This window comes from Misgurnus anguillicaudatus, chromosome 4 (genome assembly GCF_027580225.2).
Source record: "Misgurnus anguillicaudatus chromosome 4, ASM2758022v2, whole genome shotgun sequence".
Taxonomy (NCBI): Eukaryota; Metazoa; Chordata; class Actinopteri; order Cypriniformes; family Cobitidae; genus Misgurnus; species Misgurnus anguillicaudatus.
In genome coordinates this window covers 35,771,630-35,791,976 of record NC_073340.2, presented here as the reverse complement: position 1 = coordinate 35,791,976, position 20,347 = coordinate 35,771,630, and the positions used below count along the sequence as shown (strand labels likewise).

The 20,347-nt window shown below is 38.5% G+C and overlaps 1 protein-coding gene across 1 annotated transcript in view; it reads left to right on the top strand.

Annotated features, from left to right (window-relative positions):
• LOC129420657 (alpha-tectorin-like) overlaps nt 1-18,849 on the top strand; it is a 34,182-nt gene extending 15,333 nt beyond the window's left edge. Inside the window, exons 10-30 of the mRNA XM_073866516.1 lie at nt 6,034-6,161; nt 6,859-7,012; nt 8,197-8,450; nt 8,530-8,676; nt 8,776-9,355; nt 9,450-10,036; nt 10,137-10,701; nt 10,827-11,431; nt 11,653-12,205; nt 12,448-12,647; nt 12,928-13,137; nt 13,268-13,456; nt 13,569-13,858; nt 14,367-14,638; nt 15,202-15,321; nt 15,409-15,593; nt 16,452-16,609; nt 17,482-17,724; nt 17,810-17,972; nt 18,296-18,398; nt 18,518-18,849. Of these exons, the coding sequence (XP_073722617.1) occupies nt 6,034-6,161; nt 6,859-7,012; nt 8,197-8,450; nt 8,530-8,676; nt 8,776-9,355; nt 9,450-10,036; nt 10,137-10,701; nt 10,827-11,431; nt 11,653-12,205; nt 12,448-12,647; nt 12,928-13,137; nt 13,268-13,456; nt 13,569-13,858; nt 14,367-14,638; nt 15,202-15,321; nt 15,409-15,593; nt 16,452-16,609; nt 17,482-17,724; nt 17,810-17,972; nt 18,296-18,398; nt 18,518-18,621 (5,810 nt within the window). The 3' untranslated portion in view covers nt 18,622-18,849. The remainder of the gene's footprint in view (nt 1-6,033; nt 6,162-6,858; nt 7,013-8,196; nt 8,451-8,529; nt 8,677-8,775; nt 9,356-9,449; nt 10,037-10,136; nt 10,702-10,826; nt 11,432-11,652; nt 12,206-12,447; nt 12,648-12,927; nt 13,138-13,267; nt 13,457-13,568; nt 13,859-14,366; nt 14,639-15,201; nt 15,322-15,408; nt 15,594-16,451; nt 16,610-17,481; nt 17,725-17,809; nt 17,973-18,295; nt 18,399-18,517) is intronic.
• The last annotated feature ends 1,498 nt before the right edge of the window (nt 18,850-20,347 follow it).

Genomic DNA, 20,347 nt, shown 5'->3' with positions numbered 1-20,347 from the left:
CTCCCATCTAGCGGTGAAATTCTATATGACAACCAACTGAATATTACTTTCTACCCCCCCCATTCGGAACGCATTTTAACTCGTACGGTGGCCCGGCCGTGTCATGCCAAGGTTAACATGGCTTCCAGTAGCTACAAAGCAAAAGCAATGAAAAAAATGAACAATTTGCAATGTCATTTGCCTGTGATCCATCAAAGCACACAGATTTATGTTAAACATGGAAAAAGTCTGATTGTCATGATATGTCCGCTTAAAATCACATACAAAAAGCAACCATAAACGTAGCTTAGACACTCCTTTTTCATCCACGCGAGGAAAAATATCACAGGGGCTGTTACACTTGGTATTAAGATGTGTTTTCATCGATCGGATCACAAGTGGACGAGAGAGACACATCACTTTTACACTTGGTATTTACATCTGTCTCTTTTTGTCCATTTTCGACCGCTTCTCTCCAGATTACTTAGGAGATGGTCTGTGGACGAGTCCCTCTCCTGTCATTTAATCATGAGCGGGAGTAATGACGGGTTTAATTTGCTGGCAAACCTGTACGACGGTCGACAACTATCAAAATGGCTTTGATAAACGCCAGATCAGTATTGAATAAGTCCTTTATTCTCAATGACTTTTTTATCTCTCACCATTTGGACTTTTTATTTTTAACTGAAACTTGGCTTGGATCCAATGAGTTTTCTATTTTCGGCGAACTTTGTCCACCTGATTGTTCTTATTATAGTACCCCTAGATGCGACGGAAGACGCGGAGGAGGAGTCGCTGTGGTTTTTAAAAATCATTTTCAACTCAGGACCGTCTCACTCAAGTCCTATTTCTCATTTGAACTACAATGTGTGGAAATTACGTCAACTACATCCCCGGTTCTATGTGCCCTCGTCTATAGACCTCCCAGACTGGATAAAGACTTTACTGTGGATTTTGCAGACTTTCTGTCTCGGGTTATGTCCGTATATGATCGTCTTCTCATCCTCGGTGATTTTAATATTCATATTGACTGCCCAGGTAAGCCTTTGGTCGCTAAGTTTAGCCGGGTCTGTGATTCCTTTGGCCTTATTCAACATGTTGAGGAGGCTACTCACGTCCATGGTCACACCCTTGACCTCATTCTGTCCTCTGGTCTCTCAATTGGAGATATTAATATTGAAAACATTGTATTCTCTGATCATAAACCTATCATATTCAACACTACATTGTTTTATGATCTATGTCCTACAAAATCCTCAGGCTATTCTATGCGTAAGATAAATGCTGAAACTATAAATCTCTTTATTGACAGTTATCATAACAATGCCGTAAACTCTTTACTCCCAGCTTCGGACTCCTCTAGTCCGGATAAGCTACTTGAATGTTTTAATTCCTCCTGCATTTCCATTCTGGACTCTGTTGCTCCTGTTAAGTTTAGGGTTCCTAAACTTAAATCTCAGCCATGGATGAATGAGTCTGTCCGTCATCTCAGACAAGATTGCCGGAAGGCTGAGAGAAAGTGGAAGAAAGACCATCTCACTGTCTCCTTTGACATTTTTAAATTCTGTTTGGATAAATTCCAAAAGGCAGCAAAAACAGCAAGATACAGTTTCTTTTCTGATGTTATTACCAGTCATCATAATTCTCCAAAAACTCTTTTTAGCACTATAAACTCTATTATTAATCCTAGTAATATACTCAAAATTGAGCCATCGAATACTGTCTGTGAAGACTTTTTAAAATTCTTTCTTGACAAAATTGATGTGATCTATTCCTCTTTTAATGCACCTGATCTCTGTGAATTTCCGCCTGTGCCATCTAGAACAATGATGTTAAATGATTTTCAACCTGTTTCCATTTCTGAACTGAGAGATGTGGTTATGCAGACAAAAAACACCTCCCCCCCCTCATGATGTTATACCATCTATTATCATTAAGGAGGCCTTTGATACTTTTGGTCATATAATTGCGGCTATCATTAACTCATCTCTAGTTTCTGGTATTGTTCCGGCATCTTTTAAACATGCTGTTGTTCAACCATTATTAAAGAAACCTAATCTGGATATTTCTTCCCACAACAATTATCGACCCATTTCAAAATTGCCATTTATTTCAAAAGTATTGGAGAAGGTGGTTTTTTCTCAAGTATACACTTTTCTTAATCGCAATAATATTCTGGAACCTTTTCAATCGGGTTTCCGAAAACATCATAGCACTGAGACTGCTTTACTAAGAGTTACAAATGACCTTTTGACAGCTGTTGATTCAGGTGAAAATGCAATTCTGATTCTATTAGATCTTACAGCGGCCTTTGACACAGTGAACCACAACATTTTGCTATCTCGTTTAGAGAACTGGGTGGGCATTAGAGATTCAGCTCTTGATTGGTTCCGTTCATATCTCCAATCTAGGACTTTCTCAGTGTCGATAGGTCAGTATTCCTCTTCGACTGCTTCTCTTGCTCACGGGGTTCCACAGGGATCAATTTTAGCCCCACTTCTTTTCAATTTGTAAATGTTACCTCTGGGGAATATCATTCGAAGTTTTAATATCTATTTTCACATGTACGCTGATGACTCACAATTGTATATCCCATTAAAATCCAATGCCTCTTTACAGCCCCTATTAAATTGCCTTGACAGCATTAAGACATGGATGATAAATAACTTTCTCCAAATGAACCGTGACAAAACTGAGGTCATTATTTTTGGTCCACAAAAAAATCGCACCGGTCTGAGAAATAATTTGGGCCCTTATTCATCTTATGTAAAGCCTTCAGTAAAAAATTTGGGGGTCATCTTTGATTCTGAGCTCAATTTTGAGAAACAAATTAGTACTGTTGTCAAGAGCAGTTTTTATCAATTACGAACTATCTCCAAATTGAAACCAATGCTAAACTTTAAGGATCTAGAAAAGGTAATACATGTATTTATCTCATCTCGATTAGATTACTGTAATTCTCTTTATGTTGGTCTTCCACACTCCTCTTTAAATCGTCTACAGTTAGTTCAAAATGCAGCCGCTAGGCTCTTGTCAGGTAAGAAAAAGTTTGATCACATATCGCCAGTGCTAGCCTCTCTACACTGGCTTCCAGTTAATTTTAGAATACAGTTTAAAGTTCTTTTAACTGTTTTTAAAGCTCTTAATGGTAAAACACCCGATTATATTGCGGAAATCATTCACCCTTATACAGCACCTAGATCTCTTAGGTCTAACGATCTATCTCTTCTCTGTGTCCCTCGCTCAAGGCTTAAATCTAAAGGGGATAGAGCTTTTGCTACGGTTGCGCCCGTTCTCTGGAACCAGCTTCCACTCAGTATAAAAAACGCATCATCTATTGGGGTTTTTAAAAAACAACTTAAAACTCATCTCTATCGTAAGGCCTTTCCTGCTGAGTCTTAATTATTTTTTTCTTTCTTTCTGCTTTCATGGTTTTATTTTACTTATTATGATGTGCTTTTTTATTATTTATTGTGTATTGACTTCCTGTTATGTATCTGTACAGCACTTTGGTCAGGTAGAGCTGAATTTAAATGTGCTTTATAAATAAACTTACTTACTTACTTACTAAATTGACGCAAACTAATATTATGTCAGAGTCAAATGCTTATGTTTTAAGTAAACATGTTACATGTCCGTGTATATGTAAGAGCTTTAATCTCTGATATTGGTGAAAAAAGATTGCTCAACTTTCACACGCTTGTAAAATGAAACGAAAGACGCGCAGATCAGACGCTTTTATCAATGAAAGGCTAAAAATAGCGCTGTACACTGTGTGTTTGTGATAGAGGTCAGAAAAGATGAAAAAACATTTATCTCAGTACCTCAGATTGCATAAATGGGCGGAGAGACGGCGTGTGGCTGTTCAAACACATTAAACCACATGCGTGGTTACACTAACAAGTGTTATGCATAACCTTGCTATAGTTAGCCAAAGAACTATAAAACTTCAAGTTTACAACATAGACTGTATATAGATGTAAACGAATATAATGAATTAACTGTGGAGAAGATAGAAAGTGTGCAACTTCTGTGTCCCTTGAGCCTCATGATCTTGGTAAACTAACATTACTCCAATATTGACTTTGGTCTTAATGTTTTTCCTGTCGCGTTGTCATTTTAAATCCCCCTTTAGCTTCCTTGGCGACGTGTTTTAATGTCCTCGAGAATAGTTCTTCAACAGGCTTTCAAATCTGCCTCAAATCAAAGCATTAGATCGCGGGATCATCACGGTGTGCGGCTGTTAAATCCGAAGGATTCAGTCTACGCAGGTCGCCTATCCGGGCTGCATACGTCATCAAGCCTGGTTTATTTAAATTAACTGAGCATTACATTTGCAAGTCATAAGCATATTACATCAATTTACAATTAACTTAGAATAATTGTCAGCTTTATATTTGTTAATATTCTGAAATAGACCGTCTTGATGACGTTTACCGCCTACACATGCAACCTCCGGAGGCTTCAGTTAGCGGCCAGCGTGAGTGTAGTCTGAAAGCGCGAAAGGCGGAGCTTGAATTTCAGGAATGTCCCTCATCGGCGAACGTATTTCAAAGATGGAGGCACAACATGGATGCGCCAGTCAAGCTACTCGAACGTATGTATTTTAAATAGCAGATTCTGAGAATACTTTGATTAGTGGGTGGAAGTAATTACACATGAATGAGCACATACTTTTGAAAGAAAACATGGGTTTTTGCTAAGAATTAATCAAAAAAGTACACAGTGGAGCTTTAAGACCTCTTTGTCACGTGGTGTTGCCATGGTTAATCGTTATATCGGAGCTCCATTGATGATGGCTTTCATTGTGGCTGTGCACACGATTGAACTAACTCAGATCAGCTGTTCTGTAACTCAGAGTTTCCTATTTCAGAGTAAGTCAACTCAGAGTTCAAGTTTAAACTCAGAGTTAGTTGAACCTCCTTATTGAAACGGGCCCCAGTACTAGAACATGGCTTCAAAATAAACAAACAACAACAAAACACAAGACAAAACCATTACACACAGATTCTGCAAAACCTCATTCTACATCATTAATACTTCCCAATGTATACCTTAAACTTAACAACTATTTACTAAGTATTAAAAAGCAGTAATTAGGAGTATTTAGAGCAAAAGTACTTAATAGTTTGAGTGTAGAAAATTTGTCCTTATAAAGTGTGACCAGAATAATTTATGTACTTTCATATGATTTATTCAAGCCATTTTAAGACTGTCTTTGTCATTTACTAAATAGAATTTAAAAAAAATATTGATAAGTATTTTTTTATTTTTTTTGAGAGAGAGAGTAATTTGTACAGTAATCTAATTACATGATTGTAGATGTAATTTTTAACTAGTAATAAATTTCTTTTTTGAGCAACTTACCCAAAACTGTCCACAACACAGAATAATAACTAAAATGGATTGCCTATACTTGATTCTTACTACCGATTTTTGATTCACTAGTTGATCGTGAGTTTCTTGTTGAAAACCAAAGATTGTGCAGAACCTGGAAGATTTTTCTGAAAAGTGGATAGTTTAATATCACAGATCAAACAAAAGACTCATGATCAACTTCAAAAGATAAATGTAATTCATGTCATCAAGTCACTGACTGTTCTAGTAACGCAGCGCAGTGTAAATAATAAAGCATATGCAAACATTTCAACTAGGATTATAGTAAATTCAGTTAATATTTTATGTACTTGTTGCACATATGTTAATAACTGTTATGTGAAATGGTTTATTCAAAACAGTGTACCATAAAAAACAAACAGAAATTTGTATAATCATTTTCCAAAATTTTGTGCATGGGTTTAATGTTCGATATGTCAGAATTTATTAGCAAATGCATTTCCATCTTCCATTTTTCCATTTACTCTTTCGCATAAGTCAAAAACCACCTCAAGTGAACTTAAAAACTTAAGGGATTTTTTTTTTCAAAATTTGGTGTTTCCATCACTCATTTCTTATGCGATACTTCTATGTTCTGCGGTATATACATAAACAAAACACAAAAATATATGATCGTTTTACAAGTTATTTATCTATTACTCTTCAAAATTATTTCAGGCCCAATCCCATTTTATCCATTTGGAGTTGGAGACATAGAGAATGAACGCATTGATGATGGAAGTTCTGCAGTCATTTACCTCCTTCAACCGTTTATATTTTTTGGACACACATACAACCAAATTTATGTAAGTAAACCCTTATGAAAATATTTGTGTATGTTTACTTTTAAATGATTAGAAATGAATGATACTGGATTGTTCTATAGCCTGATTTTTTTTTATTCTGACGTGATAATAAATGCACATCTGTTTTATGTCAACAACAATGGACACTTGACCTTTGATGGACCCTGGTACAGCTACTCCCCATACAGCTTCCCAGGTCATGGTGGACAAGACATCATCGCTCCTTTCTGGACTGATCTTGATAATGGTTTGAACGGTGTGATCTCATATCAGCAGTACACCTCTGGCGATGTCCTGACGCAAGCTACACAAGACATAAACCAATACTTCCCTGATCTGAGCTTTTCTGCTTCATGGGTCTTTGTTGCAACTTGGGACAGAGTGGCATATTTTTCATATTCAGGAACTGTAAGAGACTCTTTTCTTCTATCTAATAAAACATTTAAATAGCAAAACATGACTAAACTATTCAATGTTGGAATTTGTATATATATTTACAGGAAACATCATTCCAAGTGGTTTTGATTTCAAATGGCCATCTCTCATTTGTTTTAATGAACTATGGCAGAATTGCTCCATCACAGCGATTTGTACAGGTATACACATTATGAAAATCTAATAAAAGAAAATCTAATCTATTTGTATTATCTGTAACTAAATGACTAAGTAGACATCTTGATCTTTTTCTTACCATTAGGCTGGTTATGACACCATCGACTCCAGCTATTATTTCTCAATTACTGGATCACTCCAGACTGACTTCACAGGCTTAACATACAGCACCAATGTCAATGTTACAGGCAGATGGGCCTTCAGAACAGATTATGGACCACAGGGCTGTCAGTTCAATGGTAATTTTATTTTCCCAGTTTTCCCAGTGCATATTTAATATTAACAAGTCGCTATCCAAACTCAGGTCATGGAAAGTATGTCTGCGCTGCACACAACACTACCCACTACAGTACATCAAGGACTCTGATAAAAGAATTCTTAAGAAACACAAAGGCAACTGTTCAGATGTAAGAGCATGGCCACAAAGTCTGATATTAGTCACACAATCACTATCGATATATTTAAACAGCTCAAATAAATGCTTGTGAATATAACAAAATCCATTCTGGGTCTCATAATCCTCTCCCAAAATAAATATAACTGAATGCAACATCATCAGCTACAGGATCCTCTATAAAGGACATGACATTTTAGTCGCTAAACGGGAAGTTTATTAAATTGGCTTTGCAAGTCATTCCCACTTACTGCTTTAGCTTTTTAGTTGCAATTTTAGTGCAATATATAAATTACTGTATATTTAGTAGTAAGTTAAAATTACTTGGAGAGGCAATTTAATTATAACATAAACCTAAAAAATGTTTTGCAGTTTACGTTATAAAAATGTTTGCAATTAATAGATTAACTAAAGGAACTAACAAGATAGTTAAACACTGTTTCTCATTTGAAAAAAAAAGGGGGGCGCAAGCATCTCTAAGTTTATGAAATAAAACCTGCTCCTGCTCAGAGTGTACAGTAAGTTACCCTGTAAAGTGACTCTGAGTATAAGTTACCTCTCCTTCTGAAACAGGCTTGACTTATACCACTGTCATACCTTACATTCTGAAAGGAAAACCCAGAGTTTTGCTAAATTCAGGGTTAACATACTCAGAGTTTTTACTTAACCTCCTTCCTGAAATGGGCCCCAGGTTTTAAAGTCCAGCACTCACTGTCAAGAGCATACATGTTGTGTTTTGGGCGCCAGTCCTCAGCTTAGAATCCTGCCATACTAACTTTAATATCTGGCTCATTTGTGCTTAAATATTTAAACTGGCTAGCTTCCTAACCAGCAGGCCTCATTTGGTTAGCCAGCTTCATCAGAAACAACTGTTAATCAGGAGTTTTGGATGCTGAACAACAAAGCAGCACGAATCAGCTTGGACTAGCTTGAAAAATCATTCTGACCTAAGCTGGTTCTTTTCTAGTGCTTTAAAGAATAATTTTTGGTGTTTATATTTACAATACCTACAGTAAATCTTTGTTTCAGGTTTATCAGTGCAATTGGGAGATTCTTTCTGGAGTGACGTCAACTGTCAGGAGAGATGCACCTGTACCAGCAGTGGCCTCCAGTGCAGTCTGGAACCCTGCACTTATTCCCAAGCATGTCGTGCAGCAGCTTTCCAATACTCTTGTCAGTACATTCCAAGACAAACCTGCACCATCGCAGGAGATCCTCACTACTACACTTTTGACAATCAGATTTTTCACTTTCAAGGAACTTGCACTTATGTTCTCTCTGAGGTTAGATTTATATTTGTGATCTAATTGTGTGATCTAATTTATAATTCATGTATAATTCTGAACTTGTATCATTGTTTAGGCTTGTGGAAATGGTTTGCCATACTATCACATTGAGGGCAAAAATGATCATCGAGGTAGTACACATGTGTCATGGACTCGAATGGTCAGAGTGTTTGTGTATGACCAAGAAATTGAACTGATTAAAGATCACTATTATGAGGCAAAGGTCAGTATTACTTTATACTATTACTACATTGCAATAATATTGATTTGAATTTGATGATCTTTTCATCTTCCTAAATTCCCTTATGTCAACATCGTCCAGGTTAATGGAACCTTTAGAGCAACACCATTCACACTGAACAATGGATCCATCCAGGTCTATCAGTCAGGTTTCACCTTGGTCATCAGCACAGACTTTGGTTTGGTTGTTACATATGATGCATACAGCTGGGTCACCATCTCTGTACCTTATGAATACCAGAATGCCACATGTGGTCTTTGTGGAAACTTTAACCTGCATCCTGAAGATGATTTCCGTTCTCCTTCTGGAGATATACTGAGCTCAGATGTGGACTTTGCAAACTCTTGGCAAGTAGAAGGAGACACAGACCCTGAATGTCATAATGTCAGGTGCACTGGTCTGGCTTGTCTTGATTGTAGCGCCAATGATATGAGTGTTTACAGTGATACAAACCACTGTGGCCTCTTAGGAGATGTTTTTGGTCCTTTTGCTGCCTGCCACTCTGTGCTTGCACCACAGACCTACGTAGAGAACTGTGTCTACGATCTTTGCCTAGGAGGAGGATACCAACCAATTCTGTGTCAGGCTCTCAATGTGTATGCTGCTCAATGCCAACAACAGGGGGTACAACTAGGCCAGTGGAGACGACAGGGATTTTGTGGTAAGACAATTTGCATTTAACTTAAATCACTGTGCTACAGTAGGAGAAAGTTCAGAGATTCTTGCTTGTTCTTACTTACACCCTCCCATTCCAGAGATTAATTGCCCTATTGAGCACAGCCATTTTGAGGCCCAAGGAACAAGCTGTCCTGCCACCTGCAGTGATCCCTCTGCTCCAATGAACTGTCCCTTGCCGGGCCAAGAGAGCTGTATCTGTGATGATGGGTACATTCTCAGTGCTGGGACATGTGTACCCGAAGCAGCCTGTGGATGCACCTTTGAGGGATTCTATTATGCTGAGGGACAGTCAGTAGTGTTGGATGAGGACTGTGGCAGGCAATGTGTTTGCAGCAGCATGACAATGATCTGCTCTCACCATCAGTGTGGTCCAGCAGAGGTGTGTGAAGTTCATAACGGTGTAAGAGGCTGTAGACCCACCAGCTATGCTACTTGTTCAGTTGAAGGCCTAGGTTCATATCACACCTTTGATGGAGAAACTTTCAGATATCCTGGAGCTTGTGGATTGACCCTTGCAAGGGTGATGGCGCCATCCCAACTGCCATCCTTTGCTTTGACAGTGGAGAAAGTGCCTAGAGGCCTTCAAGGTTTTGCTAGGTTCCTGAAGTTTGAGGCAGAAGGAACTCAGGTCTCTATAGAAATGGGAGAAGGTAGCAATGTACAGGTTAGCCAAAATGCTTTATCTTATAAGTTTTTCCTGTATTAAAAGCAACGTCATTCACATGCTAGATCATTCAACATTTGTTCCCTGTTCCCATCCATAGGTGGATGGACAGATGGTTGGTTTGCCCATCAGTGTTGGTTCCAGTCAGATCCGAATCTATCACAGCAGTGTTAGGGGTTTTGTTCTGGAAACAAACTTTGGGGTGACCATTAGAGCTGACTGGCCACACATTGTCCGAATCACAGCACCAAGCACTTACAGTGGTACACTCGGAGGTCTATGTGGAAACTTCAATGGAAACATTGACGATGAGTTTTACAGCCCAGATGGTGTCCTACTGAATGACACCCAGACATTTGCAGACAGTTGGCGTGATGGGTCCCTATCAGCCCACTGTGAGGACCCAGCTGACCTTTGGGAACCAGGACAATATCAGAACAGCAGTCAGTTCAGTGAGCACTGCAGCATCATGACCATGCCTGATGGACCATTTGCTGAGTGCAGCAGAACAATAGACCCTTCACAGCGCATACAAGGTTGCATTCAAATGTTGGAGCAGACAAGCGGTGCAAGAGAGGCTCTATGTGAGTCCCTGCGGGGATACACACTGCTCTGCCAACAGAAAGGCATCACAGTTGGAGAGTGGAGGAGCATTACCTACTGTGGTTAGTATTTTGTAACTTCTGAGATTTGCAGATTCAAAACTGAATATTGTTTAATTAATTACTTTTACATTGAGCTGCAAAGTGCTGATTACATTCTCATGATTCTTATTATGCTCTATTTCCAGATCCCATCTGTCCACTAAATACCCATTACGAATTGTGTGGCACATCCTGTCCTGCATCCTGCCCTAGTCTCTCATTTCCTTTTCAGTACACCTTGCAGTGCCAGGAGGGATGCCAGTGTAATGATGGACTTGTTCTGAATGGAGATCAGTGTGTGCCTCCAACAGGTTGTGGTTGCCACTATGCTGGACGTTATCGGCAGCCTGGAGAGCAGTTCTGGCATGGTGAAGAGTGTCAGTCTCTGTGCGTTTGTAATGGGATTACTGGAAATGTCCAATGCACACCATCATCTTGCAGTGAACAAGAAGTCTGCCGTGTGGTCGATGGAGAGTACGGCTGTCATCCCAATCCACATGCTAGCTGTTCTGCCTCAGGAGACCCCCATTATATATCTTTTGACAGAACCTACTTTGATTTTCAAGGCACATGCAGATATGTGCTGGCCACAGTATGTAATGACACTCGTGGGCTTCCGGTCTTCCAGGTGGACGCACGAAATGAGGCATGGTGGGGATCCTCGGTTTCAGTTACCGTTCAGGTTTTTGTCAATGTTTCTGGGCATCTTGTGCACATGACACAGGAGATGAATGGTTATTCTTCTGTTCAAGTAAGCAAACATCACTCATTATCATGTTCATTGCTGGGCAAATTTTTTTTTTAATTTAAAATGTTTAACTTTTATGATCAATTTAATCTTTATACTGCCTTTAATTAGTGATACAAGCACTACTTTTGCAATCTTTTGAGCTGGTCACAACTATTTGTTCAGTTGTATTTAGTCACTATTTGTCTGCTTAGTGTAAATTATCTGTTTGTTTTTCTGTTCAGGTTGATGGAGAGATCAGAAATCTCCCAATCCTGCTTGACTCTGGCAGGGTATCTGTCTACTCCACTGGATCACAAACAGTTGTTTCAACTGACTTTGGTTTCAGTGTGACTTATGGCTTCTGGGCAGTAAACATCATTGTACCTGCAGACTATCGAGGAGTTACATGTGGACTCTGTGGCAACTTTAATGGTCATACAGAAGATGACTTCATGACTCCTTCAGGTTCTTTGGCACCTTCAGCAAATCAATTTGGAGCAGAATGGAAGGTTGAGGATGAAGTGCAATGCAGTGATACACACAATAGAAATGATGACCCATGCCAAGATCAGACCATTGCTCATAGTCTGTGTGAGATCATCAGGGACAACCAGGGCCCATTTAGCTTCTGCCATGCTGTTGTAGATCCACAAGCATACTTTAATGACTGTTCGTTTGATGTGTGCCTCTCTGGAAACCGAAATGATGTCTTGTGTCACTCTTTGGAATCTTATATGAGGGCTTGTCAATCTGCCAATGCTGTTGTCTTCCCCTGGAGAGAAAGTGCATCCTGTGGTAAGTGACTGGAAGTGGGAAAATGCCCGTTTAATTAATCCATAATTTAATTAAAAATGTGTTGCTGGTTTAAGGGATTTCTCTCATCTTCATTTTTCAAAAGAAAAAATGATTTCTTTTTAAATTTTGCAGTGTTTATAACTACAGTAAGTGTATTATACAGGGTGAATGATACTAACAAAAAATGTTATGGTACATTTTGCTTCTTTGTGATGAATATATTTTGTTTGTTTCATTGACAGTCATGCCGTGTCAGTTAGAGAACAGTCACTATGAGTTGTGTGGCACAGACTGTGGTCATACGTGTGCCAGCAGCGTTGATGCTAGTTGTGAACACACATGTTCAGAGGGTTGTTTCTGTAATGATGGATTTGTGAGAAGCGCAGGACTCTGTGTACCTGTAGAGCAATGCGGCTGCTTGTATGACGGATTCTACCATGATGTGAGTATTTAAACTTTTATAAGCTTTAGTTTTACTGCGTTAATGTCTTTTTATGGATGAGTATGTAAAGTACTGTGGTTATACTGGTAGTATCACCTGGTAGGACCAATGGTAGTATCACATAGTATTTTAATACTATATTTGGTAGTTGATTACTGTATTCAGAGCACTGCTTTTTGTGCTTCTATAAATAAGAAAATGTGGTGACATCATGGCACTCAATGGTAACCTTTTTTTATTTAGCCAAATAAATGTACACTCATTCATTATGTTTCAATAGATTGGTGAACAGTTCTGGAATTCAGAATGTTCTCAACGTTGTGAGTGTTTTGGCCCGAATGATCTGCGTTGTTCTGCATCCTCTTGTCCAGCGACTATGGAATGTACAGTCAGAAATGGACATCGTGGCTGCTATAGTGAAATGTCCACGTGTACAGTATGGGGTGACCCTCACTACATCACCTTTGATGGGGCTGTCGCCCACTTTCAGGTATGATTCAAAAGAGCTCAAAAGAGCAAAGTGCTCACAACTTTCTCACCAACTCATGACAGAATATTAGTGAATGTACTTAAACTTTTTGAGACTAATGTGATACGTGCATCGTGTCAATTTCTATCAGGGAACGTGTTCATATGAGATCGCCCAGACCTGTGGTAATGCTACTGATGAAGATCTGGAGTTCCGTGTGGTGGCCACCAACAGGCACCGTGGAAACATGGCAGTGTCATTTGTGTCTGTAGTGGATGTTTGGCTGTCCCACCATGGACAACAGGCGCAAATCACTATTGGACAGAACAGAAGACTAAAAGTAAGTTAGATTTTATATTGTTAAAGCAAATACATTAGTCTTTATTTTCTTATCTTTCTTTTGCTCCAAATTTGTAATTTTTAATGAATTTAATTCTTTAATTTCCCTCCAGGTTAATGGGAACTCCACTGACTCATCAACTTTTCAAATCAGTGATCTTGTGGAAGTATATGAGGAGCCGGGATTTGTGGTTTTAAATGCATTTAATGAATTCACCGTCCATTTTGATGGGCAGAGCACTCTTCTAGTCAGACTGAGCCAAAGTTTCCATGGATCCGTATGTGGAATGTGTGGCAATTACAATGGAGACCCAGCAGATGATATTGCATCACCCAACGGAGACCTTGCACCTAATGATAATGACTTTGGCAACAGCTGGATTTCAGACACCAGTACACCAGGGTAAAAAGTGTGGGACTTTAAAGTAGTGGCTCCAACTTCTGGACAAATGTCTTTTCTGATAGCATTCAGATTTATTCAAATACATCAATTAATTTCTATAACGCTTTTCACATTTTTTTCCCCTTTTTTGAATCATTCTGAACAAAGTACTAAGATAATGTGAGATGTAATGTTATTTACATGTTATTTAATGTTATAAAGGCATGTGAAGATGTTTTCAGTTACACAAATCTGTAGAATCGATATGCAAAACACTAGCCATGAAGAAATTCATGCCATTTCATTCAGTTCAGTTGTTAACCTCATTGATAAAACGTTCATAACCTCAGGAGGACATGAAATTCTGAGTTTACAGTAATACAGAACCAGAACAATTTTGGGATGCTTTACTGTTTGACTGGATCACTAAACCACAAATACCACTATACAATAAAATATACCACAATCTTGATCTTGAGACATTGCTTTAATGCACGAGAAACTGACCTCCATTTTTGTGTTTTCTTAGATGTGGTGCGAGCGATCGGACCGCTAATCCTGACGAGTGTCCATTCAAACAGGAGTATTCGGATCTGTGCAGTATTATCACCAACACAAACGGACCTTTCCAGGAATGCCATCATCATGTTGACCCTGCACCGTACTATTACTCCTGTGTGTATGACCTGTGTCTCTACACAGCACAAAATGGCATGTTGTGTTCAGCTGTTCAGGCTTATGAGGCGGCTTGTGTCGTATTGGGCACACAGATCCCAGAATGGCGCTCCAGTCTGCAGTGCTGTAAGTCAAAATTCTCAACATGCAACCAAACGAATGACATTGAAAATTAAATAAACTTTATTTTTGCCTAAATACATACTTCCTTTTAAAAAAAGCTGTTCTACAAAATCCTTCGACTCAGTCCTGTGGCTTTAGCTGCAGTGCATTTCTAGATATTTTTAGGGACAATTTCAATTCGTTTTTAAATAAAGATGTATCAAATGTATTATGTGAAGTTGTTAGAAATTAATTTTAAGACTTTCATAACTAGTGTTTTCATTATCACAAAAATAATTCAGTCTTTACAATAAACTTCCAAGTGTCTGCTTTGAAATGAAACCAAGCAGCATATGCTTCATGAACTGGTTGACTTTTAAGTGGTTAAAGGAGTAGTTCACCCAAAAAATAGGTCTCACTGACTTTTCATAGTAGAAATTAAAATTACTATGGTCAAGTCAATGGGGACCATTTTTGGGTGAACTACTATTTAAGTTTATTTTACCTCTAAACCCAAACAAAAACATAAAATAAATCAGGGGATCCAAAATTAGTTGTCTGTCTGTGTTCATCTGTTTTCTTCTTAGCTGAAAGAGATCCCTGTTCTGCACTCAACTGTACTGAAGATGAATGGTGTGGAGAGATGAACGGTGTTTACGGCTGTTTATGCAATGAGAACCAACCCAGATCTGATCCTGACTCTTTTGGTTTGAATCTTCCCTTTACAATATCTGAAATACAGTATAACCCTTTTAATTTTTTACCAATGCTGACAATCTGTTTTTATCTCTCAGATTTCTTTGAAACCTGTGAAAGCAGTACAGGATCTATATCTATATCTCGCTGTCAGCTCTTTGAAGCTGGTTTTTCAGCTGATGGCCTGCACCTCAATGATCCCAGCTGCAGAGGAATCATCCAGAATGGCCGAGTGGAGTTTAGTTTTGATAACAATGAACACAACTGTGGTACAAATCTTATGGTAAGACTCAATATCTACATAGTGTTCAAATTAGGGATGTCAATTCATGCAATTTCCCATATTTAATTATATTTTTCTAGTGTTCACCTCACTTTCTGGGTCGATACACCATTTGTTGTAATTATATCCAAGAAAGGCACTTTCCCTGTCATCACCTCGGCTTAGACCTGCGGCATACTTTTTAGCAAAGATGCTTATATTATGGAGATGGCAAACTTGCATTAGAAAACATGCAACAGTCAACTTCGGTGGCGTGTAGCATCTCAACCAGTCAATAATGATCAGTGATATATGTGGCGGGCGTTCAAAGTGTAACAACAGTAAATTACAGTTTACATTTTACAGTTTCTTGACAGAATACGGCTTCTTGTCTCTTTCCGTTTATAACAGTGTTAGCAGCATTGCTATGCTAATCTTGCAGGCTTCCCTGAAGAGGGTCTTTGCTTTCTGTATCCTAACCGTATTTGCATTTTCTGTATCAGACCCTATCAGATTCACTGCGGATGCCATTTCGTTGCGCTGACAGCCAGCCTCGTCTCGCATGACGTTAAAAAGCCCAGGTGTGTGTTTGGCATCGAACATCGTTGTGATCATGGCTAGTTTAACTTCTGCGCGCTCATTTCATTTTTGTTCTCCGGCTGTATGTGTTTTGAGCAGGCACTGCGCACATGTGCATGATTGTGCTTATTCGACAAACGTTAAGTTTTATCGATTTAATTATTATCGAAGATCGATTAACTGTTAACATACCTAGTTCAAATACACTCAAACTATAGCTACATTTTACAATTTGTTCAATCTAAATCATTTTCTGATCTTTCTCATTTTTTAACTAAAAATTATGTTTGTGATCTACAGGCCAATGGCACTCATATCATCTATGAGAACTTTATTTTGGGAGCACCAGGATTATCTGAAGGTCTCATCAGCAGAGAGAGAATTCTGCAGATATCATTCAGCTGTGTTTACCCCCAAACCCAAACACTTTCTATGATAGAAATCAACCCACTGGAGAGGTAAAAAAATTATTTCTACTTTGTCAGTATACATAATTATACACAACAAGAAAATCCACTGATCTAAATAAATGTCTGGATTGTGCATGACGTCACAATTGTGAAGCCACCGCACTGCCATATTGGTAAGCCCTAACATTCTGTTAAATTAAAGAGCCCCTATTACATTGCTAAAACGGTGCAATTTGGTGTAATGCAATGTGTTTGCATGGTTTATGGTTCAAAAAACATTATTTTCCACATAATGGACATTATTGTTGCTCCTTTATTCCCTACGTCCTTGAAATACGTTGATTTTGTACAAAGCTCATTCTAAAAAGTGCAGTGTCCTTCAATTGGCCAGCTAACCAGTACATTTATGATTGGCCTGAATACCTTTGACGTCAGCCAGAAATGTGACGCTCCTTACCGTATTTGGAAGATTAGCTCCTAATGCAATACTGACAGGAGATAATTTAATCTTTGCTACCATATCAATATGAGCTGAACCTGAACCAGAAAATGCAGATGACCAAGCTGATCAATCAACTTTACCACCGCGGCTTTAGCAGAACGTAACGGATTGGTAAGGTAAAGACACTAAAACATTAAAACCATGTCTGCATTTGTGATTGTAGAAACAACAAGCACTACTATGCACTGCAAAAAACAGATACCCTGTAATTCACCAGATGAATTTAGATCATGATTTTGAATGTAAGTCAATTATGCCCTCTGCCGGTTGGGAGTACCAAGATGGTCACTCAAACTCTTCTGGTAGCTTCACTTCTAGCTGTTACGTTAGCGTTCTATGTGTAATCCAGTCATTTATATAGATCAGTGGCTATATCCCATATATTTATTTTAACTGATATGTGTTGTTGTTTTCCCAGTCGTGTGAACAAGAATCTTGTTGGTCAAGGGATGTATCAGGTCCGAATGATCCCATATCATGATGTTGGGTTCTCTCAGCCCTTCAATGGTAGTGTGAATGCAGAACTCAACCAGCAGATTTTTGTTGAGGTTCGTGTTGATGGGGTTGACAGTCGACAGTTGGTGACAGTGATTGACACATGTTGGGCTACACCTGTGAATGATCCAGATTACAGTCTGCGCTGGGATCTCATCACTGGAGAGTAAGAGACAAACATTTCTTTGTGTTTGCTGTAACGTTTTTAAAGACATTTAAAGGGTTAAATAAATAATCCTCCTTATCCTCAGGTGTCCAAATCCACATGATAATACAGTGAAGCTTCTTCAGAATGGTGTCTCAACATCCAGCCGTTTCTCCTTCAAGATGTTCATCTTCAACTCAAACTCCACTAAAGTTTACCTGCACTGTGCTGTTCATCTTTGTATTCTGGCCAACAATCACTGCTCAGCGGTTAGTTTACAAATATATACATATATATTTACAGTACACAAAATACTTTGATGCTGTATATAATGGCTGTTTAATATTGTTTACAATCAATGCATAATGGCCTAAAAAAACATATATGTGAATTGCGGTTCACATTATCTATCATGTTATTTATTATGAGAAGATTAAATTATTTGGGATTAATAATATTACGCACCAGTGAATACTGGAGCTAAATCATTGTAATACTCTAACTTGTGCTCTTATTGGCTTTTTTTTGGGGGGGGGGGGGTCTTCAATAGTATAATTATATATTATCTGATGAAACATTTTCAATCTTTTAGCACTGTGGCTCTGGATATCACCAGAGGGTCGGTAGGTCTCTGGACTTCCGTGACAGTTCTTCTATATCAATGGGTCCTTTCGTCTGGTCTGATGGAAATGCAGGTAAACATTTGCTTTAATATGCTTAACGCTACGTTAACAGAAATTAAAGGACTGTTTTATTTTAAAGTCTTATCAATTTGTGTTTTGTAACTTAATCATGCACTAAATCCTATTCACAGGCACATGGGCTCCAGAATTAGTACGAGCGTCCGGAGCTCCAGGTCTGACTGGTTGTTTGATGATACTGCTGGTTTCACTCTTGAGTGCCTGCATCATCTTCTAGGACATCTCCACAATGCACGATTTTTAATCTTAAAAGTTTCTATTCTATAGCTTAACATTTACTAACACACCAATGAAGGATTAGCACTGTACGTGTTTTGATGAATATTTTGAGATTATTCTGTATAAAAATAAGATTTAGTTTGATTGTCAATTTTCTTTTTATAGTCTTTCCTTTAAAATACTTTATTGTGTTTAAAACAAAAAGCATATTGTAAAAATAAAGTTCAAACCAAGCATCTAAATATGTAAGAAGTTGATTTGATTGACTTTGAATGTTGCATATTTGTTGGTGACAGTAGAGTACATTAAAAACTACTGATTTGAGTATTTGAAACTACTAGTTTAGCAGAGGCTTTGTAGGCTGTGTAATTTGGGAGTTGTGTTACAACAATGTCTTCAAAACTCCAACAACAAATAAGTTTAATTTGTCTGTTGCTGGCTGCTAGCCTCTGGAAATGAGTAAATATAATGAACCCTTTAAAGTTTGTAAGAACCACAACCAACAATTTTTTTTCTTGGCAGAAATCTCCACCTGTTGCTCTTGTACACCTGCACCAAAACCTGCAGCGGATAGCCATCCACGTTCCTTTATTATTTTGATGTAATTGAGAATATTTGATGAAAAGCTAGTCAGGATAGGCAGCTTTAATTCAGAGACAATTTTTTTTGTCTAGATTGCTATGAAACAGGCCCGTTACAATGAGGTTAAACATTTTCTGATCTCCATGCTAGATATTAAGTTTATCTAAAGGATCTCACTGGCTTTAGAATCACAAAAAATGAGACTCAAAACGTGGTGTTATCCGCTCAGTCTCTGGACGCACAGGCCAGAGACTCAGAACTTGTGGTAGATCTGGGACAGTCTCTGTTGTCGAACTCAGAACGAGGAGCTGTAAAATCTCAAGGAGAGATTCAGAAACTTGGTTGGTTTTCTGATGATCTGTTATTGTCTCTCTCAGCGGAAGACTCAGAACTTGGGTGCCCTGTTGAGCGATGGGGGGCCTCTTAGCACAGGGCCCGAGACTCAAAACGTAGGTGTGCTCTGTTAATGTCTCTCTTTTCAGGAGGACTCAGAACGAGGAATGACTGGAAAAAAGGAACTTTTATAACATTTTAGATAAGGAGGAGTTTGCATTTTGGAGCTTTCCTGATGCAGAGCCGTGATTGGCTGTTGATGTCAGAGGAAGTCCACAGAAGATGGTCCATCTCTCTTTACTGCGAGTAACTCATTTGCATTGCATAAAGTACAAAGTTTAACTTTGTCTTCAGAATTTCATTTATGCATTTTCCACTTACCAAACCCTTTCTGAAATAACATTGGCATTGTCCTGAGTGTAAAAAGTATAAACATGACAGCAAAATGTTACCATATATCAAACATGCATTCATTCATTCTTTCACACGTTAATAACTGTGATTATTTGAACAGTTTCATAACAAAGAGATTTATTTCAGAATGCTAGTGTCTTTAAATGAGTATGAAGTCAACGGGTGATGGTTTTAAGTCCATTTTGGTGGTGGAAGGATGTGCAGATTTGTCCTTTGGTTTAGCCAATACTTTGTAAAGCCTTGCTGTGTGCTTAAGGAATTTACGATCAGCCCTTCAGATGGTGAAAGGGTTTTTGAAAGGATGATAAACAGAGATGGTGTGGGCCAATCAAAACGTCATTTTCTTCTCCGCTTTGGCACGAAGGTCAGCCATTAAAGATGTCCGAGCAGCCTTA